Here is a 22,295-nt window from a genome sequence, read left to right as displayed (position 1 = left end):
AACATATACATATATATACTGTATTTCTATATATTATATATATGCTTCACATTTGAGATTTGTGCCATTTTATCTTATTTCATTGATTTTGACTGGAATAATTGGCCAACAAAGGTAAACATATTATATTTGTAGTTAAAATTGATATGGCTATACTTTATCTTGATCTTTCCAAGCATACTGTATGTTTATAAATATTAACCCAAAGTGGTTCATCTCTTCGGTGGGAAGGTAGAAAGTGAATAGGTTTTGAAAAATATAAAATTTCTGCTAGATTTATTTAATATTTTTAAGCAACAACAAAAGCTAGATTAGAGTGCCACATAAAAAAATATTTTTTCCAGCAAAGAAAAAACACAAAAAAGTCAATAATGCATCTAATGAATGTTTCATGTCCATTTCTAAGCTTTCACTACAGGAGATAAAACATTACTTTTTTGTTCAAAACTTAAATTGCTCCTTTACGGAGATGCAGACTTTTTTTTTTCTTCAGGAAAAACTTTTGCCCAATAGTTCAAAAGAATTCTGTTTTTTCTTAGCAGTTAGTTATATTTTGATATTTTTACAGTTGAATGATTTGTGAAAGTTAAAACTTTCCCTTTGAAATGGAAGGTTTGTTCATTAGGGTACAGATAGACAGCCTAGCTTTGGTACAGATCAGTTTAGTTCTGCTTTGACTAAACTCTAGGTTGATTATCACTAGTCGCTGAGAAAGGCAATGTTTTTTTAGGAAATCCGTAATGCGACAGAAGTAAAATATGCAAGACAAATGACCAAAAAGCAAAACATATCATTGATTTGAGATGTGTTAATGCCATTAACAGCTTTTCCTACCTGTGAAGCCCTGACACAGTTTGGCTGTGCCAATGGAAGGTGCATCAGCATGAAATGGCACTGTGATTCAGGTAAGTAAACGTAGCCCATGAGTTAGTAGTAAGGGTAAAGCTGTCATTCTGAGAATACAGTATAAGAAATTCACTCATTTATTCTTTCATCTAGACACTTTGTGATAGAAACTTAATTATTGGTTCTGACCACACTGTGGCTGGGTTGTACAGTATGTTCCACATTAGTGTAATACTTTGTGTTAAGAAGCACTGTACCTCCCGTTTTTAGTTGTAAATGGTTTGTGATTCTTTGTTGATGGTGGAGAAGAGCATGAAGTTCAATTTTTCAATGGTTTTGAGGATTTGAAAATGGACCCTTCATAGTTATCTCTGTTCAAGGACTAAATATATATATATATTAGTCTGTCACTATAGGGCATTTCTTTAAGTCGTATAGTACATGTATTGAGTTCATGTTTGCACTTGTCTTATATATTTAAACACTATTTAAATATTATTCAAGACTTGACAAACATTTAATCAATGAGATTTCATTTTTACTATTGAAGAGAATGCAGGGAGCAAAGCAAACAATAGTTATAAATTAGGAAACACTGAGGTTGAAGAAGTTGTGTGTGGAAAAAGACTTGTGAATTTTCGTTGACACAACTAAGTGTAGATAACTGTAAAAAGGCAAAGGAAATGTTATGATATATGGATACATCTGTATCATTTAAATCAAAGGCTATCATGTTAAAATAGTAAGTACAATTGTGGTCACCAGGTTCCAAAAACTATTTCTGCTGTGAAATCAGTCCAAAGAAGACCAGAGCCCATAGGAGTATCTTATAGTGAAAGGGTAAATCTTGTTCCTTTAAGTGCATTTGGTAGAATATCATCAGGCCTTAGAGATTTAATTATCTGCAGTGCTTTTAATACCAGTTTCCTCCTGTATGTTAAAATGATTTAATACAGACACTTGTCTTTTCTAAATCTAAGGCATGTTATTGTTTTTCTTGGTGAAAACCTGAGCCAACTATTCATGTAGTAATAGACAGTTAATTAATACTAACTACTTCCCCCAACCTTGTCTAAAATTTCCAGATGTTTATTATTGAGACACTATACTTTATTTCAAGATTAAGGGTCCTGTCCTGCTCCTGGAGGGCCGGTGGGCCTTCTGGTGTTTCAGACTTCTCTAAAGCAGCAGCACCTGAAGAACTGAGAGGAGCTGTTGAACAGGAATCAACTGGTTAAGCACATTAGGAATTCAGCTGGAATTAATTTCCACAGAAACACCGACTCTCCACGACCAGGACTGGACACCACAATTTTACTCTTGTACTGGTCTTTTGTTGGTATAATAAGGATATATTTGTATCCTTTTAATCTTGTGCTGTTTTATGTGATTCACCCTCTACCTACGTAAAATTATCATACAGTATATTCATAATTGAATTGTAACTATTGATCAGCAAGCTGGATTCTGAGGTGAGTCATAAATACGTTACCTGTAATAGCTATCTTTTTACAGATGTAATCTATAAATGCATGTGGTGCAAAAAGAAACTGTTTGAGGACCTTCTAAGACAATTGCCACTTTAATTTCAATTTGTAGTTTCTACATATAAAAGAATTTAGTTACAGACATAACAGTTAGCACTCTCAAACTCCACCATTGTTATTCACCAGCTGATTATGTGTAACAGTCATTCCTAAACTACACTTCAAATGTCAGTGATGCCTTCTCTACGTTTATTGAGCAGTGATCCATCCAAGCCTGTAATGGTTAGCATATTGTTGTAAATAAAGTTATTAGCAAGGTACACAATGAGGATATTTAGGTTTTCAATTTTTCATACTAAGGCAGTACACACTACACATTGAAAAATACTGGTGAGAAATACATGTTACAGCTGTTCCTTAGAAAATGTCCTGTGTGACTAACCTTGGTGCATGTCTGTCCCTGCAGATGATGACTGTGGCGATGGCAGCGATGAGATTGGGTGTGCCCACTCCTGCTCAGATGTCCAGTTCCACTGTTCCAGTGGGAGGTGTATACCAGATCACTGGGCCTGTGATGGTGACAATGATTGTGGTGACTTTAGTGATGAGACTAATGCTACGTGCACAGTAGCAGGTTAGTTTTTAAAATACTGTGGCCACTTTTTTTATAGAGTCTGACACTGTTCATCCCAGTATATTCACAATCTTATTATCTGAGTGAATGGAAGTCAATGCTCATTAATCAGGATTTTTATTAGTAGAAATATTAAGAGTACTCCTCTAATGCTACATCATTTATTACCAATACTTCTGTAAATCCCATGATCATTACTGTTTTTAACTGCTGTCACTGTCTTTACTACTACTGGTAGTATATTTTTAACAAGTTCAATTCAGATCTAAACTTAAAATCCATGCGCATATTTCTCCCATTTTAGCTTCCTTCTACAATAACATTCAGAATAAATAAATCAAATTATGTGATGATCACAGAACTCTAAAACCTTGCTTCCTGTAATTGTTTTTAAATGTTTTTATACCCGTCTCTTTTCTTCTGTTATTTTATTGTGAGTACCTTGAGATGTTCTATAAGGCTATATAAAATACAGATTATCATATCAAAATACAGATTAACACGCTGTTATGAATGTTGCTTAATGCTTCTGTTGCTGCTGGTTCTACAAGTAATACGTTTATTTACTGAGCCTGTTGAATGTGAGTTATCTGTTTCATGATAGGGTTGCAGAAAATGTGCCAAGAGTAAAATAATATTTTTCTTATCCATTTCTGTCTTCTGAGAGATTTCATTTGGACCGCAGTGTAGTAACACAAAAAAAATCCTATTTTATAATCCTATTTTCTTTTTGGAAAATCCCCTTAGATCTTGAATCCTTTAAATTATTTTAATTATGTAGTATTGCAGAGATGGACCTTGAAATAGTTACATCTCACTTTCCTGTCACAAAGATGTGGAAGTTATTCATCATAATCCTTCCCAGTGCTCTTCCCCAGCCTTTTAGGCAGTGGTCTGGTCTCTGGAGCCGGGTTCAGTGCTGAGTGGCAAACTGTGGGCAGTTTCACACGTGGTGTCTCTGCTAGCTACTGTAGTTAAAAGGAATAAAGAATAAAGGAAAATACTATTTCAGCTGGGGATCATGTACAGTATTTCTTAAAATTGAGAATTAAACACACTTAGGGTGCATATTAGAATGAGGAAATTCATAAAGAAGCTGTATAAAGTAGATTAAAAAAAAGAATAAAGTAATTAATGCTGGTTGACATTTCAGCTGCTAAATTATCTTTTCATTTAATGGTAATTAACTCAGAACTCCAGTGAAAAATATTCACCAGCAGTTTAAAACCTTAATCTTTGATTTCATACAAATATGAAGTATTGTTTCAGTCCTTGTTATGTATACTCTCTGTAAGATATGAACTTTTCTTTCAAAGTACATTACAGCAGGTTCTGCACATATACCGTAGTACTCAGATTCAAAAATGAAGCTGATTTGCAGGTTGACTGAACATTTTTTTAAGAGTGCTTGTGGGAATCTGTGGTCTTTCCACAGTTTTCTGATGAATCATCCTGAGCTTTAATGGCAGCCAATTCATAGGAATAGTTTAAATGCCTACTGAGTGATTTCAATTTTAATGCTAGAAGGTCAGGTAAAATCTTAAGTTTGTTGCTCTAACATCTGAACCACTTGCACAGTGGATTATGTTTCAGATTTTTCTAACAATACTTTTTAAGAATTACACCATCAATAAAATGTTTAATTAGAATTTCAAGTGATGCATTTTCATGTATTCTACAGTATTTTGGCACAGAATGCCTCATTAAGTTTGCCATTTTTTAATATTTATTTTTATTCCTAAATAACAGCAAATTGTAACTCTCACCCAAGAGAGGAAAGCTTTAAATGCAAACCTGACCCTCATATTTAAATGCTCTCTGTGATCAGTCAAGCAGTATTGAGATAACATAAGCTCTAAATTGAAATGTCAGCCCTTGACATCAGTGTTAAATGACAATCAGAATGGAGATTTGTAGCCAGGACTCTTAAACATCCAGTAACTGAGTAAGCTGGCAAAACTGAAATATATCTGCTCTGCTGGGAGTCTTGACATGCTTTACGTTTATGACTGATGATTGAGGACTTACATTTTCCCACTTTGGGGAAAAAAATTGGTGCTTTGCAGGACTAATGTGTTGCAATGAAAGGGTTCCTCAGCCACAGAATTGTGCTGAGTTTGCCTTAATTGGTGATTCAATTTTGTCCGCAGGCATGCATCCCCTCAGCGACTGCAGCAGCGAGGAGTTCCACTGTCAGGGCGATGGGACGTGCATTCCTGAGCGCTGGCGATGTGACGGGGACAAAGACTGTGAAGACGGCAGTGATGAGCAGAGCTGTGGGGCCACCAGGAGGATGTGTGACCCAAAATCCAAGTTCACCTGCAAGGTCTCGGGTAAGATAAAGGGACTTGTTGGAAAGGCGTTGTTCACATAAGGCAGGAACCCTGTGCTGGAGCCTGTTTTAAAAATTGCCTTAATGTGCAGATTGCAAATAAATGGGTTATATACAAATATAAACTAAAAAGTAATTTTGGTGAAATATAAATATACTGTATTCCCTTAAATAATTATTACCATAACTATAAACTTTTTCATACTTGAATAGTATTAGAATTAAAGAAAAACAAATTCAATTGTGTTTTTTAACATATATACAGTAATTTGTTTTTCAATTCAAATTTTACATTTACATGTACATTTACATTTTGAAGTGAACAGGTTTAGCTACAGTATCTGATATTGATGTGTTCTTGTAAGTTTCCTTTAAAAATGTAAAATACTATAATTATCAAAAGAGATTGCTTCATTTTAATTTTAATGTAACAAGCTTTATTTCAATCTGCTTAAATTTTTTAACCTGTGAAATATGGGAATCCAAGATAAAGGTTCATCCATCTCATCCATTGTATGTCTTAGCTGTTAATTTTTAAATTCCCAGAACATACAGCTCTGTTTGTGGGATTAATTAGATTCTTTTTTTATCATGTGCAGCTTCACATACTGTACATTATAAAAAGTTTTTTTTTTACTTGGTCTACCATTCAAAGGGGGTTGGGAATTTAAATTACCCTTGTGACCAAGGATCAGATGTGCCCTTAAAAATAGACACTCTAGAGCTACATTGATCCATGCTGCAAAACAGTATTTCAAAGAAAATGGAGCTTTTAGTCACAATTCATACAGTTGTCCCCAGGACATATGGACTCCCTCTTCTCTTGGGCAATGAATATTTTCTAACAGTTGGATCCTTTTTTTAACTTCAGGGACCAGGACGTTTATGCAATTATGCTTATCCAAAATGATGGTGAAGCTGATTATTGGAGTTCTTTAGCAGAAGCTAGGTCATGTGTAGCTACTGTAGACAGTGTGTGTGTTAGACCAAATAAGACCTAGTTACTGGAAATTTAGTTTCACTAACATTACTAATTCATACAGATCATCAATGGATAGACATGCCTGTATCTTGTTATACACAATTGTGAAAGTTGGCAGTTGTGAGTGGATTTGTTTTTAATATACTGTACATAATGTGAAGCTACACCTAGTTCTGCTTATCAACTGAGAAGAGATACAAACTATTTCATGTTGGAACTGCCAGATCACAAATCAATCTGACAGGCAAGATACAGTAGGGTGTTAAGTAATTAACATTACTTATGCTTGTGTGGAGAAATATACAATGTCCATATCCCAGTGTTTTCAAAAAGCTAAAGAAATCCTGTTGCAGATTATTGCTGATATTAGGTCTAAATTATTAATAATTAAATCATAAACCAAACTTACTAGGACGACGAGTAGAAGGTTTCAGTTCATCATTAAAAATAGCTAAACCTGGAAAATTACATTCTGTAATACACACATACAGTACTTGCAAACATTTTTTTTTTCAAACCTTGACCTGAGCTGAATTAAAATATACATCTGAAATAATAATGAGTTACTTCTTTTGATGCTTTTGCAACACTGATGTAACGAACAGTTCTTTCTGGACCCTATGCGGACGACACAATCCAAAGAAGTGGGGAAACACTAGGAAAAACATATGCAGGAATACGGGGCTGAAAACAGGGGGGGCGTGTCCAAAGTGCGCTGGTGCAAGGGGGAGGTGTGGCCAAGGCAAGCAATCCAAAAGTAATCCATAGAGGGAATCCAAAAACGCAAGAAAGTCCATAGCCAGGAGATCCATCCAAACCAGGAATTAAAAACACAAACGGTCGGAACCGGTGGACAAGGAACAGGAACAGGTTAAGAGGTTAAAACCTTAATGGGACCAGGCGCTTCCAGGTCCCGGACTCGCACAGTGCGGAAACCAGATGCAGAGCCAGGATGAACGTCAGCGCCTGGCTTTTAAGGTGGGCTAGGAAAAGGGGTCAGGTGCACAGAATTAAGTCTGAAGTGAAAGGGCTGGAGCACCCTTAAGGAGGAGGGACTATAATCGTGACAACCGAAGCTTAATTCAAAATGAGGATTTGGGAATGAAGGAACATGCCTTCTTTAAAAATGTTTTTATGTTTTTAAGGGTTTGGTTATGAAAAATATTTTCCGGACTCTGGGATTCTTTTAAGTTTTAATTGAAAAGGGAACGCACCCCAACACTGACGTTATGAGATAATGAACAATGGGTGTGCATATAAATTTGATTTCAAAACATTTTTATGTTATTAGGAAGGAATACACTGTGTACATGTTAGATTTCCATTTCCATTGTTTCATTACTGTCTATGTGCATATATTAATTGACTTATTTTTACCTGACTGTTTACTTCTGTTTTCTGGGATGAATAAATTATATGACCATACAAGTCACATTTTTCCATTTCTATTGCTCATAAAAACAAAAAATATAAGAAAATGTGTGCTATAAAATCGATTTCCAGTTGAATGCTGAAGAACCTAACCCTTTTCTTTGTTCAATTTCCATTAAAACATTTTATAAAGCATTGTAGAGCTTTCTACTGAATGAAGGATCATAGTCTTTTGAAATACATATTTTCATTAGGGTCCATAGAAGATCAAGTAAACAGACATTTTCAATGGATTGCTCACCAATAAAGCTGATTAAAACTGAGGCCAGGAACTGCAGTTGCAACCACTTCAATTCAACTAGTGATGAAGCCTATTTTCCAAACCCTATCAATTGTATTCTAAAGCAGATGTGTACTTCTATTTTTTTCTTTCAATAAATTGACAAACAATGCATGTTCTGTCTTTTATTTCAGAATAATGAGTTCCTTAAATTATATGAGTACTTTGTAAGTGTATCTGTAAGACATAGAACCTGCGCTCCTTGAATAAAATGTAAAAAATAGCAAAGTATTTTCTCAGATGTACTGTATCACATATCTTTTGCTATGAGTCTGATCACATTCCTCATTTTCTTTTATTTACTTATTTGTTTAGCATTCAAGTCACAAGGTACCAGTACACTTAATTATTTCTTCACAAGCTAAAGGGAAATTATGAAATGTCATTTTATGTTTATTTTTGGAGAAATGAAAATCCATTGTATGCAATTATTTCTTAGATCAAGAAATACCTTCTGCTACACTTGTTTCCAAAAGTATGAATCAGATACCCCCCGTGCCTGACCAGCTCTGAATCCTAGGTTAATCAAATGAAAAAAACCCTGCTGACTGTGCAATCTTTCCTACTGGCAGACACATAAGAAGCCATACTCTGCACTGTGCTGGTTAGTTACAACTCAACCAACTCTGCAGGCCACTGCGCCACAGGGTCTCTTCCTTTCGGTATTATGCAGAAGGTAACTGGGGACAATCCTTGTTTTGTAGCAAAGTGTCATATTTACATACAAATCAACAAATAGAGTTGGAAACGACTCACCCCCTTTATGCACATCATATTAAGGTGTGTGCATCATCCAGACTGAGGGCAGATATGAGGATGATGGCTCTGCAACACTGTGACACTCTGACACTGTCCAGGTGGTATATGACCAGGACTGGTGGAGTTTTTTTTTCTGTTCTCTTCAGTACAGCTTTCATTTTCACCATTACCAAATGATTGTCTCAAACCATTTTCCCCAGACTGGGCAGGCTCAGTGTGGACTGTCCAGTGCTGCAGACAATTCACTGGCTGATTTTTTTTTCTCATTTACTGTACCTCATCTTGCTGATACTTACTGTAAGTATCAGTGCTCAATGTTAACACACTGCACATCCTCATCGATGTATTTGATTAACAAATACCACAGAAATTATAGCCAGCGTAAAGACAGAAGGTGCGGCAGCGCATCATTGATATTCTAAACGTCTACTGTTCAATATTTTGTTTCATTAATCAAAAAAGTACCTTATCAAGTTGCTGGTTATCACAATAGAGGCAACCTTTGTATGTTCCATATAAACATATTGAAATTCTTGAATGGCTTAAATGTCTCTCCAACCAAATGGCCAAAACATTTTTATATTTCTAAACAAAACAATCTGTCATAAATCTGCATTTCTTTGATATACTGTATTGCTTGTATTTCAATTTTTTGCCTTTTATTTTAGATAGGAATCTTGCTTGACATTGAAAATGATTGTTCTTTAGTCTTTTTAGTGAGACATTTGAGTTTAAAAGTTGATTTTTTTTTTCTTTATAGCTATTGCTCTGTTGTCTAGCAAAAGGTTTTAATAATCTTCTACAACAGCTCAGTGTGTTTCTTTTTGAACATGTATTTCTCATTAGGACATTCCTCATTGTTGTACTTTGCCATCCTTCCTCCTCATCTAAGTGGAGTTTTTTTTCCTATTTTCTTAAATTGATTCCTATGAAGGCGAGCAGAAGTTTCTGTCAATCTTGTAACAAGCATAGTGACAAAACAACAGAAGCATGACCCCATTCTACTACTTTCATTATAGATTTTCAGACTGCTACTTTAATATGAGTAATTTAAGTGTTTTCACATTTCGCCAACGTTAAATCCTCATTTCCACTTCAAGGGCAAAGTGCATAACAAATAGCTCAGCGTCCACCTCGTGCTTATTTCCAACAGCATACTTGAATCTTGGATCTTCATTTCAAGGGTAATTAAATCCTCCCATCACATGCAGAAGGACGTATGGTTCCTGGTACATTTCTTTAATTATTTAATATTTTTCATTAAAGAGGGTGTAATGGTCCTTTCTTGCCTGTCTGGATGGTTCACTGTAAGTAGTGTGTATAGCACCACATTACAAAAGTAAAATATACATCCACTGTAGAATTTGAACAATGAGGAAAAAGTGCTTCCTCAAGTAGCAGTTTTTTAAGTACTTGAAAACCCTCCCTATACAATTTCCATGGTGTTATTTCAAAGTAGTTTAAGTAGGTACAGTAGTTGTGTCAGTACGCGTAGGCTGCAAAGGAACAAGTAAAGGTTTATTCCTGATTAAAACAGAAGAAAAGAAACACAAAGTCTTGGCTGTGGAGCCTTTCTCGGGTGTTACACCATGCTGTTTTCAGCATGGACTAAACCTTTACTTGTTCCATATTTCAAATTATATTGATTCCTAGAATCTTAACTTAAATATGTATCAGTACCATTCAAAATTACCTCTCCTTATTGTTTATAAGAATAGAAACACCATTTACTTTAAAGAGGCTCTCATCTGTACACTCTTAGTGAATACTACAGGTACTGAAGGGCTCTATGATCAGAAATACAGAGGACTGATCAGACTCTTTTTTCTGTGCACCTGGAGAAATGACAACAGGAGGCAGATGTTTCAGCAGGAGACACGCACTCCAGTCTTCCTTCTTTCTTCTTCTCAACTAACCTGCCTAGGAGCACTGACATTTAAATCTGTTAAACATGCAAGAATAAAACCTTCTTGCATATTAATTCATTGACTCTTGGGTATACTGTAACAGTATGTGAATCATTCCTTTATATTGTTTTTAAAGGAAAGTGCATCAGTAAGAACTGGGTGTGTGATGGAGACAATGACTGTGAAGACCTCTCGGATGAGGAGAACTGTGAGAATTCCATCTGTAAGCCTCCGAAGTATCCTTGTGCTAATGACAGCTCCACATGCCTGCTGCCTGAGAGAATCTGCAACAGGAAGATTGACTGCTCTGATCAGTCTGATGAGGGACCTTTTTGTGGTAATATACTTTATATATTTTATACTGAAGCCACTGATGTCAGTTTTACTTGACCATTTATAAGAACTCACAAGCTGAACAAAATTGAAATGTGAGAAAATGTTGTTGTTTATCCTTTGAAAGTATGTCAGGACGCTTGTTACATTTATATCCGAGATCAAATGAGCATTGTGTCCATCTACTGTACCAATATTAAGATGTTCTGGTAGCTGACAGGGTGTTTCCAATTAGTAAATGGATGAGAGAATCCTAATGATATGAATCTAGACATGCCTTTACATAAGTCTTTTCAGGAGCTTTTCTGATGAAAGGAAAGACACTACCAGTAGATTTCTGCATTATGAAAATGATTTTGTACATAACAGTTAAAGAAATATGAGGGCTATATAGGAACTTGAAAAAAGAAAAAATAGATTAATGGAGGATAGACGGATGAATGCGGGAGCTTTTTTTAAAAACGAAAACTACTACACAGAATAACTTTACAAAAGGCATCACAGTATAGTGTTCTGTCTTGGATCAGTAAACTACTGGTACCTGTGATTCTAGAAAGAAGATAATTTGTTATATAAACTTAATTGTTGTTTACAAAAGGTTATGCAGAGTATTACGTAGAGGTAGTAAAAATACAAACTATAGATACAAAATGGGAGATACTAAGCTTGAAAACACTTATTACTACTGTACATTTAAATAAGGGGATATTTTAGAACTGAACATTACAATAACATTATTGATTTATTAGTGATTTGGTCATTACAATTAAAAAAATATTGCTTCTCTGGAATCAGTCCAGTGAAGAACAACCAGATTCTGTACATTCCTGTGCTTCCTATAATGACAGTTAAAAAAAGTTAGACCTTTTTAGTCTTGAAAAGAGAAGACTATGAAAGGTACTCCAAATCCTCAAGGACATTCACAAATGCAAAGCCAACAGTAACACACGAAAAAGAGGACACACGTGTAAACTACAGTACGTGGAAGTGCTTTTAAAGCTGAGGAGAGGAGACTTGTCTTTACCAAAAGGGTTTTGTGGGAATCTGAGACAAGGTGCTCAGCCATGTAATTGAAGTCAGCACTCTGGCTTCTTTCAATCATCAGCTGAATGAGATCTTCAGGATTTGTCATTCAAATTTGAAATTCTGATCCAGAACCTATCACTGTACTGTCTCTTCATAAAAGAGAAATATTTTCAATGGGATAAAGTTAGGACAGCTGAGCCATCTTTCTGCTTTCTTACAGTCCATACACATACTGCATGGCAAGAAGAAACGTTGTGTATTTGGAACCGAAATTACAAGACAGTTTATCAGTTGTGGATATCAAAAGTTTTTCCAACATGTTTGTAAAGGCGTCAGAATTCACTTGACCCTCACGCAAAATGTTTGCCAATGCCTGCTGACGACAGGCAACAACAGGCCATTATGTCTTCCCTGCCAAGTTCTGGCAGATGGAACAATGCTAGCAGTAGTACATGCCTCACCAGCTCATCTTCCTGTGAAGACCGGAGGGATTCCAACAAGGGAGGATCCGAGACTAGAGGCAATTGTAATAGAAGAGGCTTTAAAAGCACTTATAGGATTAGCATGGCATTGTGTATCATCTGCAGGTTATGTTTAACAGCATTAGAAGTGCTTCTGTCTCACTGAAGTGGCTCTGTCCCGTTCCTATTGCCATAGCCCACTTTTTATTTTATCTTGTTAATCTGACACATTTCCTTTAACTTTATCTGTAATGTTTCAACTACTCATTTTTTCTGTTTTGTTCCTTGTCCCCATGTACCATAAGTACACGAATAATGTTCCCTCATAGTTACAGTATATGATATAATATATTCAAGAAATGGTTTGCAGTGCAGCAATTCCGTTGAACACAGTATTCAACATAAGGTGTTATTAGTGCAAATTTAAATATTCCTTGATTTAGCTTTTACATATTTATCATAAAGTTATATTTGCTTCCCCACATTTTCTAGGAGATGAAAATGAAGGGGCCAATATAAACACCTTAGTTTTTATATCAAAACATGCTGTTTGTCTTTTTTATTCCTTCTTTGCTTTTTCTAGATGAAAATGATGTTTTAGTATAATCATCTAAGTTATTCCTGTCTATTCTTCAAACTAGTTTTGGTACCAACTAACCATACCAGAATCTACAGTATATCAGTGATATAAATTAGAATGAACAGTGCTCCCAACACAGATTGCTAATACATGAACTATCTTGCGTCTGGTCAATACTGAGATGACAGCCCCAAAAGATTGCTATTGCTAGTGATATTGGTGGACAAATAGGTGGTAATCTTCCCTTTGGACCATCATTCCCAATCTAATGCCCCAATGTAGTGGCTGAGGATACTGTGTCTTAGTGGATTTCGTCCTCTGGATAAAAAGTTAAGGCAAGGTCCTCTCTTCTTGGTCATTGAAGTTTCTATGGCACCGTTTGTAAGAACAGCCCTGGTATTCGTGTGGAACTACAATCAATTCCAATGAATGTACAATCTGGCCTCCCTGACTTTCTCCCTTAATTCAATTGATGAATTAATTTCTCACTTCTTCACCTTCACTGTGCAGTGGGGCTGCTGGGACAGAATGTCTGCTGTGTATCCCCCAGGTGTGGCAGTGCTTCAGTGGTGGATGAATTGGGCCTGCCCCCATGTGTCCTGGTTAACATCCACTCTGGGCATGTACAGCCTGCCTACCTGTGTTCCCCCTACTAATCTACTGTAATTAGTAAAAGAAATCCTCCTTTTTTGCCTGATCTGCTGGCACAGAATGTCTCCCCTATGTCGTCCTTTGCTCTTTAAAGGTGAACGAAACAGATTCCCTCTTGTATGCAAAGAGTTTGCATTTTTTTAAACGAAAAGTTATGTATAAATGAAAGGAATTAATTATCAGTTGTACACTTGTACTGTAAATCTATACTGTACGTTTGAATTAGAAAAAACGCATATGAAGGTTTATGTATGATAATCAAATTGAAAACCTTAAGAGTCCAGTAAGTTTTTATTCAAATTGGGATTATTTTTGGCTGCCTTTTTTTCTGAAAAAAATGTTTCCTCCTAAAGAAGTTCCAAGATCAATATTTTTTTAAACTGAAGTCAAGAAAAAGACAAAAGTGAAAATGTTTAAGCAACGTTCAAGAGATAATTGCTAGAATCTAAACTTCCTGTTTTGAAACACCCATTATATCAATGAGTAATTGTGTTTTCAAACTGAATTTCAGAACTGACATTTTGCAGAACTGAGATAGAATAAATACAGTATATTATTTTTTGTAAATGGGCATTAACGGTACTGGTTATAGTAATTACTACAGGTTGACATGCATAACTGCACAACTACTGTATGAGGAATTCTGGGTATTCTAAAGGAAATTAATCTCTTAGAAATACTTTCACACCTTCAACAGAGCAATGTAAATGAGAACCTTTTGTTATCTTTGTTTGGTTAAAGTGTATATCCAAAGGCAATGGAATTACAAAGTCCAGGACATCATTTAAATCTTGTTACAGATAATGCCAGTCTAAACAGGTCTTGATAATGGTTTGTTGGTGTGTAAATACATTTTATTAGTCTGTGCTCCTTATCAGTTCCATGCTAAATTATATTCAGTAGGTGTTAAAAGGTGCAATTGTTTTCCTATTTTTATCTGGCCTGTAAAAAAATAAAAATAAGCTTGCAGCTTCAGTTTGCACTAATATACTCACATAGTGTAGTAATGCATGCAACAGTGGTGCTTCACCTTCATTACAGTGTTTGTCCTTGGTGCTCATTTATAGTTCCAGTAGTAGTTCCAGTGAAGAGAATGTTTTACTTTGCAGCTGAGAGCCTGCACCAACTCACTTGTGTTGCATAATGGAGCATATCATGAAGAAAGATAAAGCAGGTTCCCTACCCCTATTGTAGATATTTGATAGACCTGTATAAGTTGTGTTAAAGTAAAAGTGTCACCTGGGATTTTACTGGGTATAATCTCTTTCTGTGGGCAGGCAAACATTAGAGTTCATTCAGACAGCATTAGAAGATCTACACTGGGGACTAGAGACCCCTGGAAAGATAAAATTCAGTGCATTATCAGTTGAAATACTCCTCTTCGCCTTCGCCAGTTCATATCCAATTAGATTGTAGACTGAGACCTCCAGAGCTTTGATTAATTCAAGGCAGCACACCAGAATGGCTCTTGGCTGTAGTCTCCTGGTGTGTGTTACTGAGAAATTTTAAGATACTTAACTGCATTCTGTGAAGAACGCTTTTTTATTTCCTTTTAAAAGGGTTAACATAGAGTTTCTGTAAAGACTCTTTGTACAGTATGTATTAAAAGAAATCATAACACACGACCCAATTTTTCCATTTATTTTTCTCTGAATTTATTTTTCTTGAATGCTCAAATGCTAATTGCCTGTGTTCAGTCAAGATCCTGCTGAAACCTTACTAAGATATAAAGAGCACTTAGAGTTATATCTTCTTTGACATTTGGCAGACATGCTTCACAGTTTTGATGTTGGTGGAGAAAAAAAAACTTGAACATGACTCCAACAAACTTTAAAAACATCACAAATGGCATTGATCAATTTAATGAGAGATTAACATGCAGATTTGTGTGAATAGTATTGCCACTCTAACCGATAAAAAAATTATTAAAATACACAATGGTAGAGCCTTTCTTAGATCTGTTAAAAATGTAAGAGAAGGAAGGGAGAAAGGTGGGTAGAGAAAGCACAGAGAGGGAATGGTTGGAGTTTAAGGGACAGGAACAGTGAGAAAGCAAGAGCAAAAAAACAATCACTGAATAAAAAGGTTTTAGCTTTTAATCAGAGTTACCCAATCCCATAGAATGGGGGATTGTGCCAACTCAGTCTAATGATTATTTTGGACTCTAATATTTGTCTTGCACAGAGGCCTTTGAATTCACATGAAAGGGTACATACAAAAGGATTATTTTGATAATTGAGGGAGGTAAAATGTTTGACTGTTGGCCAGAAGAGATCTTAGATCGTCACTGCTTCGACCTGAAAAAGGTTGCCGTAATTTTTTTCTTGTTTGTCATTGTGCTTCTACAAGAAATGTAATAGATGAGATTACTGCACAAGCATGGGGCCCTCTGGCCATATACACTGTGTACTGTATGTGTGCACCATTGGAAGTGTGTTTATAATTAATACAGAAGCTGTGAACAGTTAATAGAACTGAAGACAAGAAGATTTTGTTGACTACAATGTAATTAGCAATATGACATGATTAGGATTTTCTGGGAAAACAAGTTATTAGTTGAAGATTGATCTGTGGTGTGACGAATGGAGACATTTTGCGAGACAACCTTAGGTGCAGAGATGTTGTTTAGGGTGGAATGTGGGGGTAGTTGGAATTTAGATCTGGGTGGGTGTTCCTTGTGGGTGTGATGCTATTAGTGTTATTTTTTAGGTGGAGGACTACATTTTGAAGACTTTCTGAAGACACAACTCACCATTGCATGCATGACAAAGTCTGAGCAATTGTGAGAAAGGGAGAGATTTCCTAAATATTGGTATTAAAGATATTATAAGGAAGATGACTGTGTAGACCAATGACTTTGTAATACAGTACAGTATGTGGATGTTTTCAGATTTGAGTAGCTAAGTGGCATATCTTGGTAAATCTGAGTGGTGGAAGAAACATCAAAAGTGTTGCAGAACTTCTTTTAATTAGATTGCTAAAGCAAGTATGGTACCAACATAGACATTAATGTATCATTTGAAGAGCCCAGGGATGAAGCCCAGACTCTCCCATGATGCTGTACTATACTGTATGTATGCAATTTAGGAAGACAATACCAAGATTCCTTTCTTTTCTAATTTGTATATTTCATTAATTTACTCTTCGTGTGGAATGGTGACTGCAATGATTTCAGAATACCTTGGACAAAAATCAGTACCCTGAGAGAGGTTGGCCGACCTCTCTTTTAAAATGTGTTACTCTAATTTGGGACTCTAGAGAATGTTCCTTTTTTAGATACAATAGCTGATGTGGAACTCCTATTAAAGAGGCCCTGTATCTCTACTTCTGATCTTTCTGACTTGAGGTTCCATGCTGTTTTTCCTTTGTTCGCTTAGGCTGTTAGGAAAGTGATGTGATTGCGGTAACAATATTGGAACACCCAAAACCATGCTGGGTCAACTGCAGAGGTGCACCTTCCTCTTTCAAATCTGGTGAATTAAAGTACCCAAATCTACACACGTGTACATTTAGCATTAATTACAAAGATCTTATTGCACTCTAATTTATTAAAATCCTGCCATCTTTTTAAATTCTGAAGGTCAATATTTAAGATTCCAGAAATAGGTTATACAGTATAACCCTTTTTCACTCCATCCAAGCACAAATGTAATACTGTATGTTGAAAGCACACAATTTAAAAGTGACCCTGGGAAGCTACAGTTTAAAAGCTGTTTGCACTCAAATGTTGAATTTCATACTATTATACTGACTAAAAATAATACAAATTAGAATACCTACAGTAGGTAACGTAAATGTTTTAGTAGAGGATGAATCTGTAACAGTCGTGTATAGAGTTTGTAACCAAAAAGCAATTAATGTTAGATGTTTTTGTGCAATGGAAACTAGATATCATTCTCTGTTGAAATATTCATACTTTGCAATTACTTTAAAAATAAATATATGCACACAGTGTATACTTTTTATCTGCTGTGTATACTAGGCAGGGAGTATAAACCATTATTATGCATGACTGGCCACCCTGATGAACTGGCAGGAACAAGGACAAAATAGGTTTAGCAGTCTTATGTATTCTGACAAACACAAATTGCATATATATTTTCCCCAAAGTCTGCTTTTAATTTTCTTTCACCTGTATAAGATGTAAGAGTGTCTAAGAAGCAAGGGCTGAGTTCTTCTTTGATGTTGATAATGTGGAAGAGACAAAAATGTATTAGCAGATGTTATGCTCTATGTATTGTCTTGTATGTCTCCTACTATTCTTAAAGGACTGATGGTTTAGCTAGACAATCGGCCTCTAAGAGGTCTTTTTTAGATACCAATCTTAGCAATGGCTAAAAATGTAAGACATACACAGCGTTGCCACCTTCACAGCCCCTTTAGCCTCCTCTAAAACAAATTTAAGGGAGAGCCTTCCTGACACGTTGCTGCAAGTGGATGACACACAGCTTTTTGTGTGCTTTTTTATGTTGTCAAACAACACAACTTATCAATTTTCTGCAGTGAAGTTTTTTTTTTTCTTCAGTAGAGTAATTTAAGGTCTATGGCGTACCTGATTGTCCTTTTCTCCCCCCCAGATGAATGCTCTCTTGACAATGGTGGCTGCAGTCATCAGTGTGCCATGGCTCCAGGGAAGGGGATCGTTTGTTCTTGCCCTGCGGGACTCCATCTCAACCCAGACAACAAAACCTGTGATGTGGTGGATTACTGTACCAAGCACCTCAAGTGCAGCCAAGTGTGCGAGCAGTACAAAACCACTGTCAAGTGTTCCTGCTATGATGGCTGGAGCCTCAGTCCTGATGGGGAGAGCTGCTACAGCACTGGTAAAGTGTTTTGTCCGATTACTCTTCCTTGTCAGAGTGGACTCCGAGGCTTTTTTTCTTACACAGATGAAATAAACGTGCTGAACTGAAGCCGTAGGAGCAACAATGATCATGGCAGCATAGCTAGTGACTTAATCTGATTTCTGCTGCATCCACTGGGTCTGTAAGCTTTCTACTGAAGAGAAAGCAAATCATAGCAGCGTCCATGTAAATACTGTATCCAGTGTTTGTAATTTGGGGTTGATGTTACAGGCAAAGCCATTCAGTATAGCTCTGTGATCATACAAGCCTTGCTGCTATTTTTGTGGACAAGAAGATGATTTTGAAGGTTATACATACAGTATATATTATAGAATTAATTTATATGTACTGTAAAATCTTCAGTTTTATTCAATGTTTCAATAGTTCAATCAGTTACATATTCTATCTGAATCCATCCTTACCCATATCAGTGTTTATAGTTACTTTGGTTTCAGAGAATTTATTTTATTCAAATACTTTTTTCTACATTTCTTTAAATCTACTGTTCTTCCTTATTCCTTAATGCAAGTATTCAGTTGACTAAACAGGAGATATGAATCACATTCTTTACAGATGAAAAGCCGGTACTATGTTCAGCTGTATCTTTTTAAATGAGTGGCAGTTTAACCACCTGTAGCCTAATCTCATCAAATGTCAGAGCCATAGCAAGTCTGGGCCTCGTCAATACTGAGGGGAGACTTCCAAGGACATCCAAGTGGTGCTGGGGTAGCGAGATGGTGCTCTTCCTGCTGGAGCACCAATCCCGAGCCCCAGTATTGGCACCACTGTAGGAAATGCTATCCTTTGAATGGGATGTTAGAGCAAAATCCTGAATCCTTGGTCATTAAAGATCCCACGGCACTATTCGTGAGTCGCCTCAGCGTTGTAGGTAAATTCCAATCAATTCTAATAAACATACAGTGCAACTGACCTCCCTAAAGTCCTCCTCTAATTCAAGTGACGAATTCATTTTCTCACTTCTTCACCTGATCTGCAGTGGGGCTGCTGGGACAGAACGTCTGCCCAGGTTGATGACACACTTCAGTGGTGGATGAAATGGGTCCTCCCCTGTATGTAAAGCACTTTGTGATTGACCCGGGAGAAAAGTGAATAAATGTTGGGAGTCATAATTATTATTAATATTTAACTCCCTTGCAATAGATGAAGTGCTCTCAAATGGTATTAGAAGCCTGTCTGGATGGCTTGACTAAAGACATCCCACTAGGACAAAGGTTCATAGTTACCTCCTTATCTCTACTATTTAAGAGACAAGAAATATTTCACAGAGATACAAGTTACACAATGGATATGTATCTGGAATATAAATTACTGGATTTGAGAACAATTATTTTAAGGGTTTTTCCCCGGGCTACACAGTTACAGCTGGCAGATTTAGAAGGTGATGCTGTGCAGTCTTAATTCTCTTGGTAACTGAGGCCCGGATTAAGTGCGAAGTTTGATTCACATGTCAGTTAGGGATGACAAGAACATCATTCATGACAGATTCCATTGGACAGGAGGCTCAGGCAAACAGCAAGCCAAAACCATAGCAGCTTTAGTTTGTCATTTTCACATTTTACAAAGTTATAAACCTAACAAGGAAATGAATCAGTGTAACACAAGTCGTGCACAATATGACAGTACTTTTAAATTTTGCAGCTTAGTAACTGTTATTTGTTCTCTCTTTCAGATCCTTTTGAAGCTTTTATTATTTTTTCCATCCGCCATGAGATCAGACGGATAGATCTTCACAAGAGAGACTACAGCCTGCTAGTTCCAGGTTTAAGGAATACCATAGCTCTTGACTTCCACTTTAATCAGAGCTTACTTTACTGGACTGATGTTGTCGAAGATAAAATTTATAGAGGGAAGCTCTCTGATACTGGAGGTATGGGTTGTAATAGATCTTGGTCACCCTTTTGAATTGGAAACCAAGTCTTAATGTTTTTCTACAGGAACTTTGTTTTCACTGGCGTGGGATGTGTGTTCTGTACAGTGAGTATTTTTATATAAGGAAAAGAAAATACATTGTATATATTCAAATATGAATTCATATTTAAGAATTCAAATGAAAACATCAGGACGGGTGGTGAAGTCACCGCTATTCCAGTAGGCAGGAAGGGTGGTATTGGTGGGAGCTCCTCACTGGTCCAGGAGTCCAGAGTCAGAACTCATTATCAGTCCCAGAACATGTGCTGGAAATAATAGCATTCTAAACTTCTTGTACGTTTCATCATTCTTCATGTATTGTATTCACACAAGGGAGCACATCTGCTTGTATTTGGGGCCATATCTTTTAACAACAGACTTGGCAACATAGTAACTTGGCAACATATTATGAATTAGAGAAAAAAGGTTATCTGCACACATGACCCCTCTTTTAAATTGCAAAAATGTCTTAATATTTTTACAGGAAAAAGATCTCTTTTTTTAGGAGGATGTAAGATTTGATTCTATGAAAATTATATTAAAGTTATTTATAGCAAGATGTGTAAGCTATAGAGTGAATAATACAATTTGCATCAGACCTTTAAAGGTCTTAAAAGGTTATATCAAATTATGATATTTAATTTGATAGGACGAAATAAATGCTTATCTGTGTATGCTTATACATGCTTACATTGGAACATTACAAAATCCTCAAATGGGTGCTGAAGTTGAATTTGTTGGATTGCAAAGATTCTCTGTATATATTAAACACAGAGAGACAGAATGTTATTAAATGGGAGATTAACAATAATAGTTAAATATACTGTATGTTTGAGACCCGAGAGTTTAAAAACAATTTCAGTGGAGAAAAAAAAATCAGTGGAGCTGATTACTCTGTTTTTTATAAATGTTTGTAATTGCTTCCACAGTCAACAGCACACCCTCCTGTAGTTTGCTCTTATTTTGAGTACAAGAATAGATTCTTCTATAGCTTTTTTTTCATTCTGTTAATATTTTAGATCTTGCTGAAAGCCTTCAGTGCCCAGGGTCGATTGCAGAAAGCCTGATTATATAAAGTCAGAGAAATCTTTAATGTTTAATAGAATGCTTGGGGAAGTAGAGGGTCCTTTTTTCAATTTATTTTCCACAGGAGCTTGACATTTTCTGGAAAATATCTTTCAGAAAATCTGCAAACAAGATTTTGGGATTAATTTTAGCTTGCTTGTAAAATGAGAATCGAGATTTCAAAAATTGAAAGGTTGTCTAAGTGCTGGGCTGTAGAGGGCTCTTGTTATTGAAGAGCTCTCCTGCGATGTTGCAGGTGTGACCGGAATCGAAGTGGTGGTGAAGCATGGCTTGGCGACCCCAGAGGGCTTGGCTGTGGACTGGATTGCTGGAAACTTTTACTGGATCGACAGTAATCTGGATCAGATTGAAGTGGCGAAGCTGGATGGAAGCATGCGGACAACATTAATTGCCGGGGGAATGGAGCACCCGAGAGCAATAGCCTTGGACCCTGGCCATGGGTGTGTTCATGCAGTGTTCACTGTGCTTGCATTGCTGAATTGGGTTTATTATTAGTTAAGTGTGCCTTTTAGAACTGCATGAAATTCTTCTGCTATCTCAGTTCTCCGAATGAGGTGAATCAACACTAATATGAAATGAAAACATTAACTACAGCCCTTTCTGTTCCCCCATTTCAGTTCTTGTTGGAGGCTGCTGTATCAGGATGTTATTAAAGAATATGTAATGGGGGAAAAAGCTGAGGTCCTGAGGAAAAACAAAATTGGTTAGCCACTCTACTAAGTAACTA

General features: G+C 36.3%; 1 protein-coding gene across 4 annotated transcripts in view; it reads left to right on the top strand.

Moving 5' to 3' along the window:
- Positions 1-22,295, top strand: part of LOC102685206 (low-density lipoprotein receptor-related protein 1B) — a 461,586-nt gene that overhangs the window by 248,150 nt on the left and 191,141 nt on the right. For all 4 annotated transcript variants that reach the window (XM_015358626.2, XM_015358625.2, XM_015358624.2 and 1 more), the window contains 7 exons: positions 825-905; positions 2,800-2,967; positions 5,118-5,300; positions 10,795-10,995; positions 18,287-18,532; positions 20,244-20,441; positions 21,804-22,008. In XM_015358626.2, the coding sequence (XP_015214112.2) occupies positions 825-905; positions 2,800-2,967; positions 5,118-5,300; positions 10,795-10,995; positions 18,287-18,532; positions 20,244-20,441; positions 21,804-22,008 (1,282 nt within the window). The remainder of the gene's footprint in view (positions 1-824; positions 906-2,799; positions 2,968-5,117; positions 5,301-10,794; positions 10,996-18,286; positions 18,533-20,243; positions 20,442-21,803; positions 22,009-22,295) is intronic.

Source organism: Lepisosteus oculatus, chromosome 12 (assembly GCF_040954835.1).
Source record: "Lepisosteus oculatus isolate fLepOcu1 chromosome 12, fLepOcu1.hap2, whole genome shotgun sequence".
NCBI classification, from domain to species: domain Eukaryota; kingdom Metazoa; phylum Chordata; class Actinopteri; order Semionotiformes; family Lepisosteidae; genus Lepisosteus; species Lepisosteus oculatus.
The sequence above is the reverse complement of the archived record's forward strand: the minus strand, read 5'-3'. Positions and strand labels throughout refer to the sequence as shown.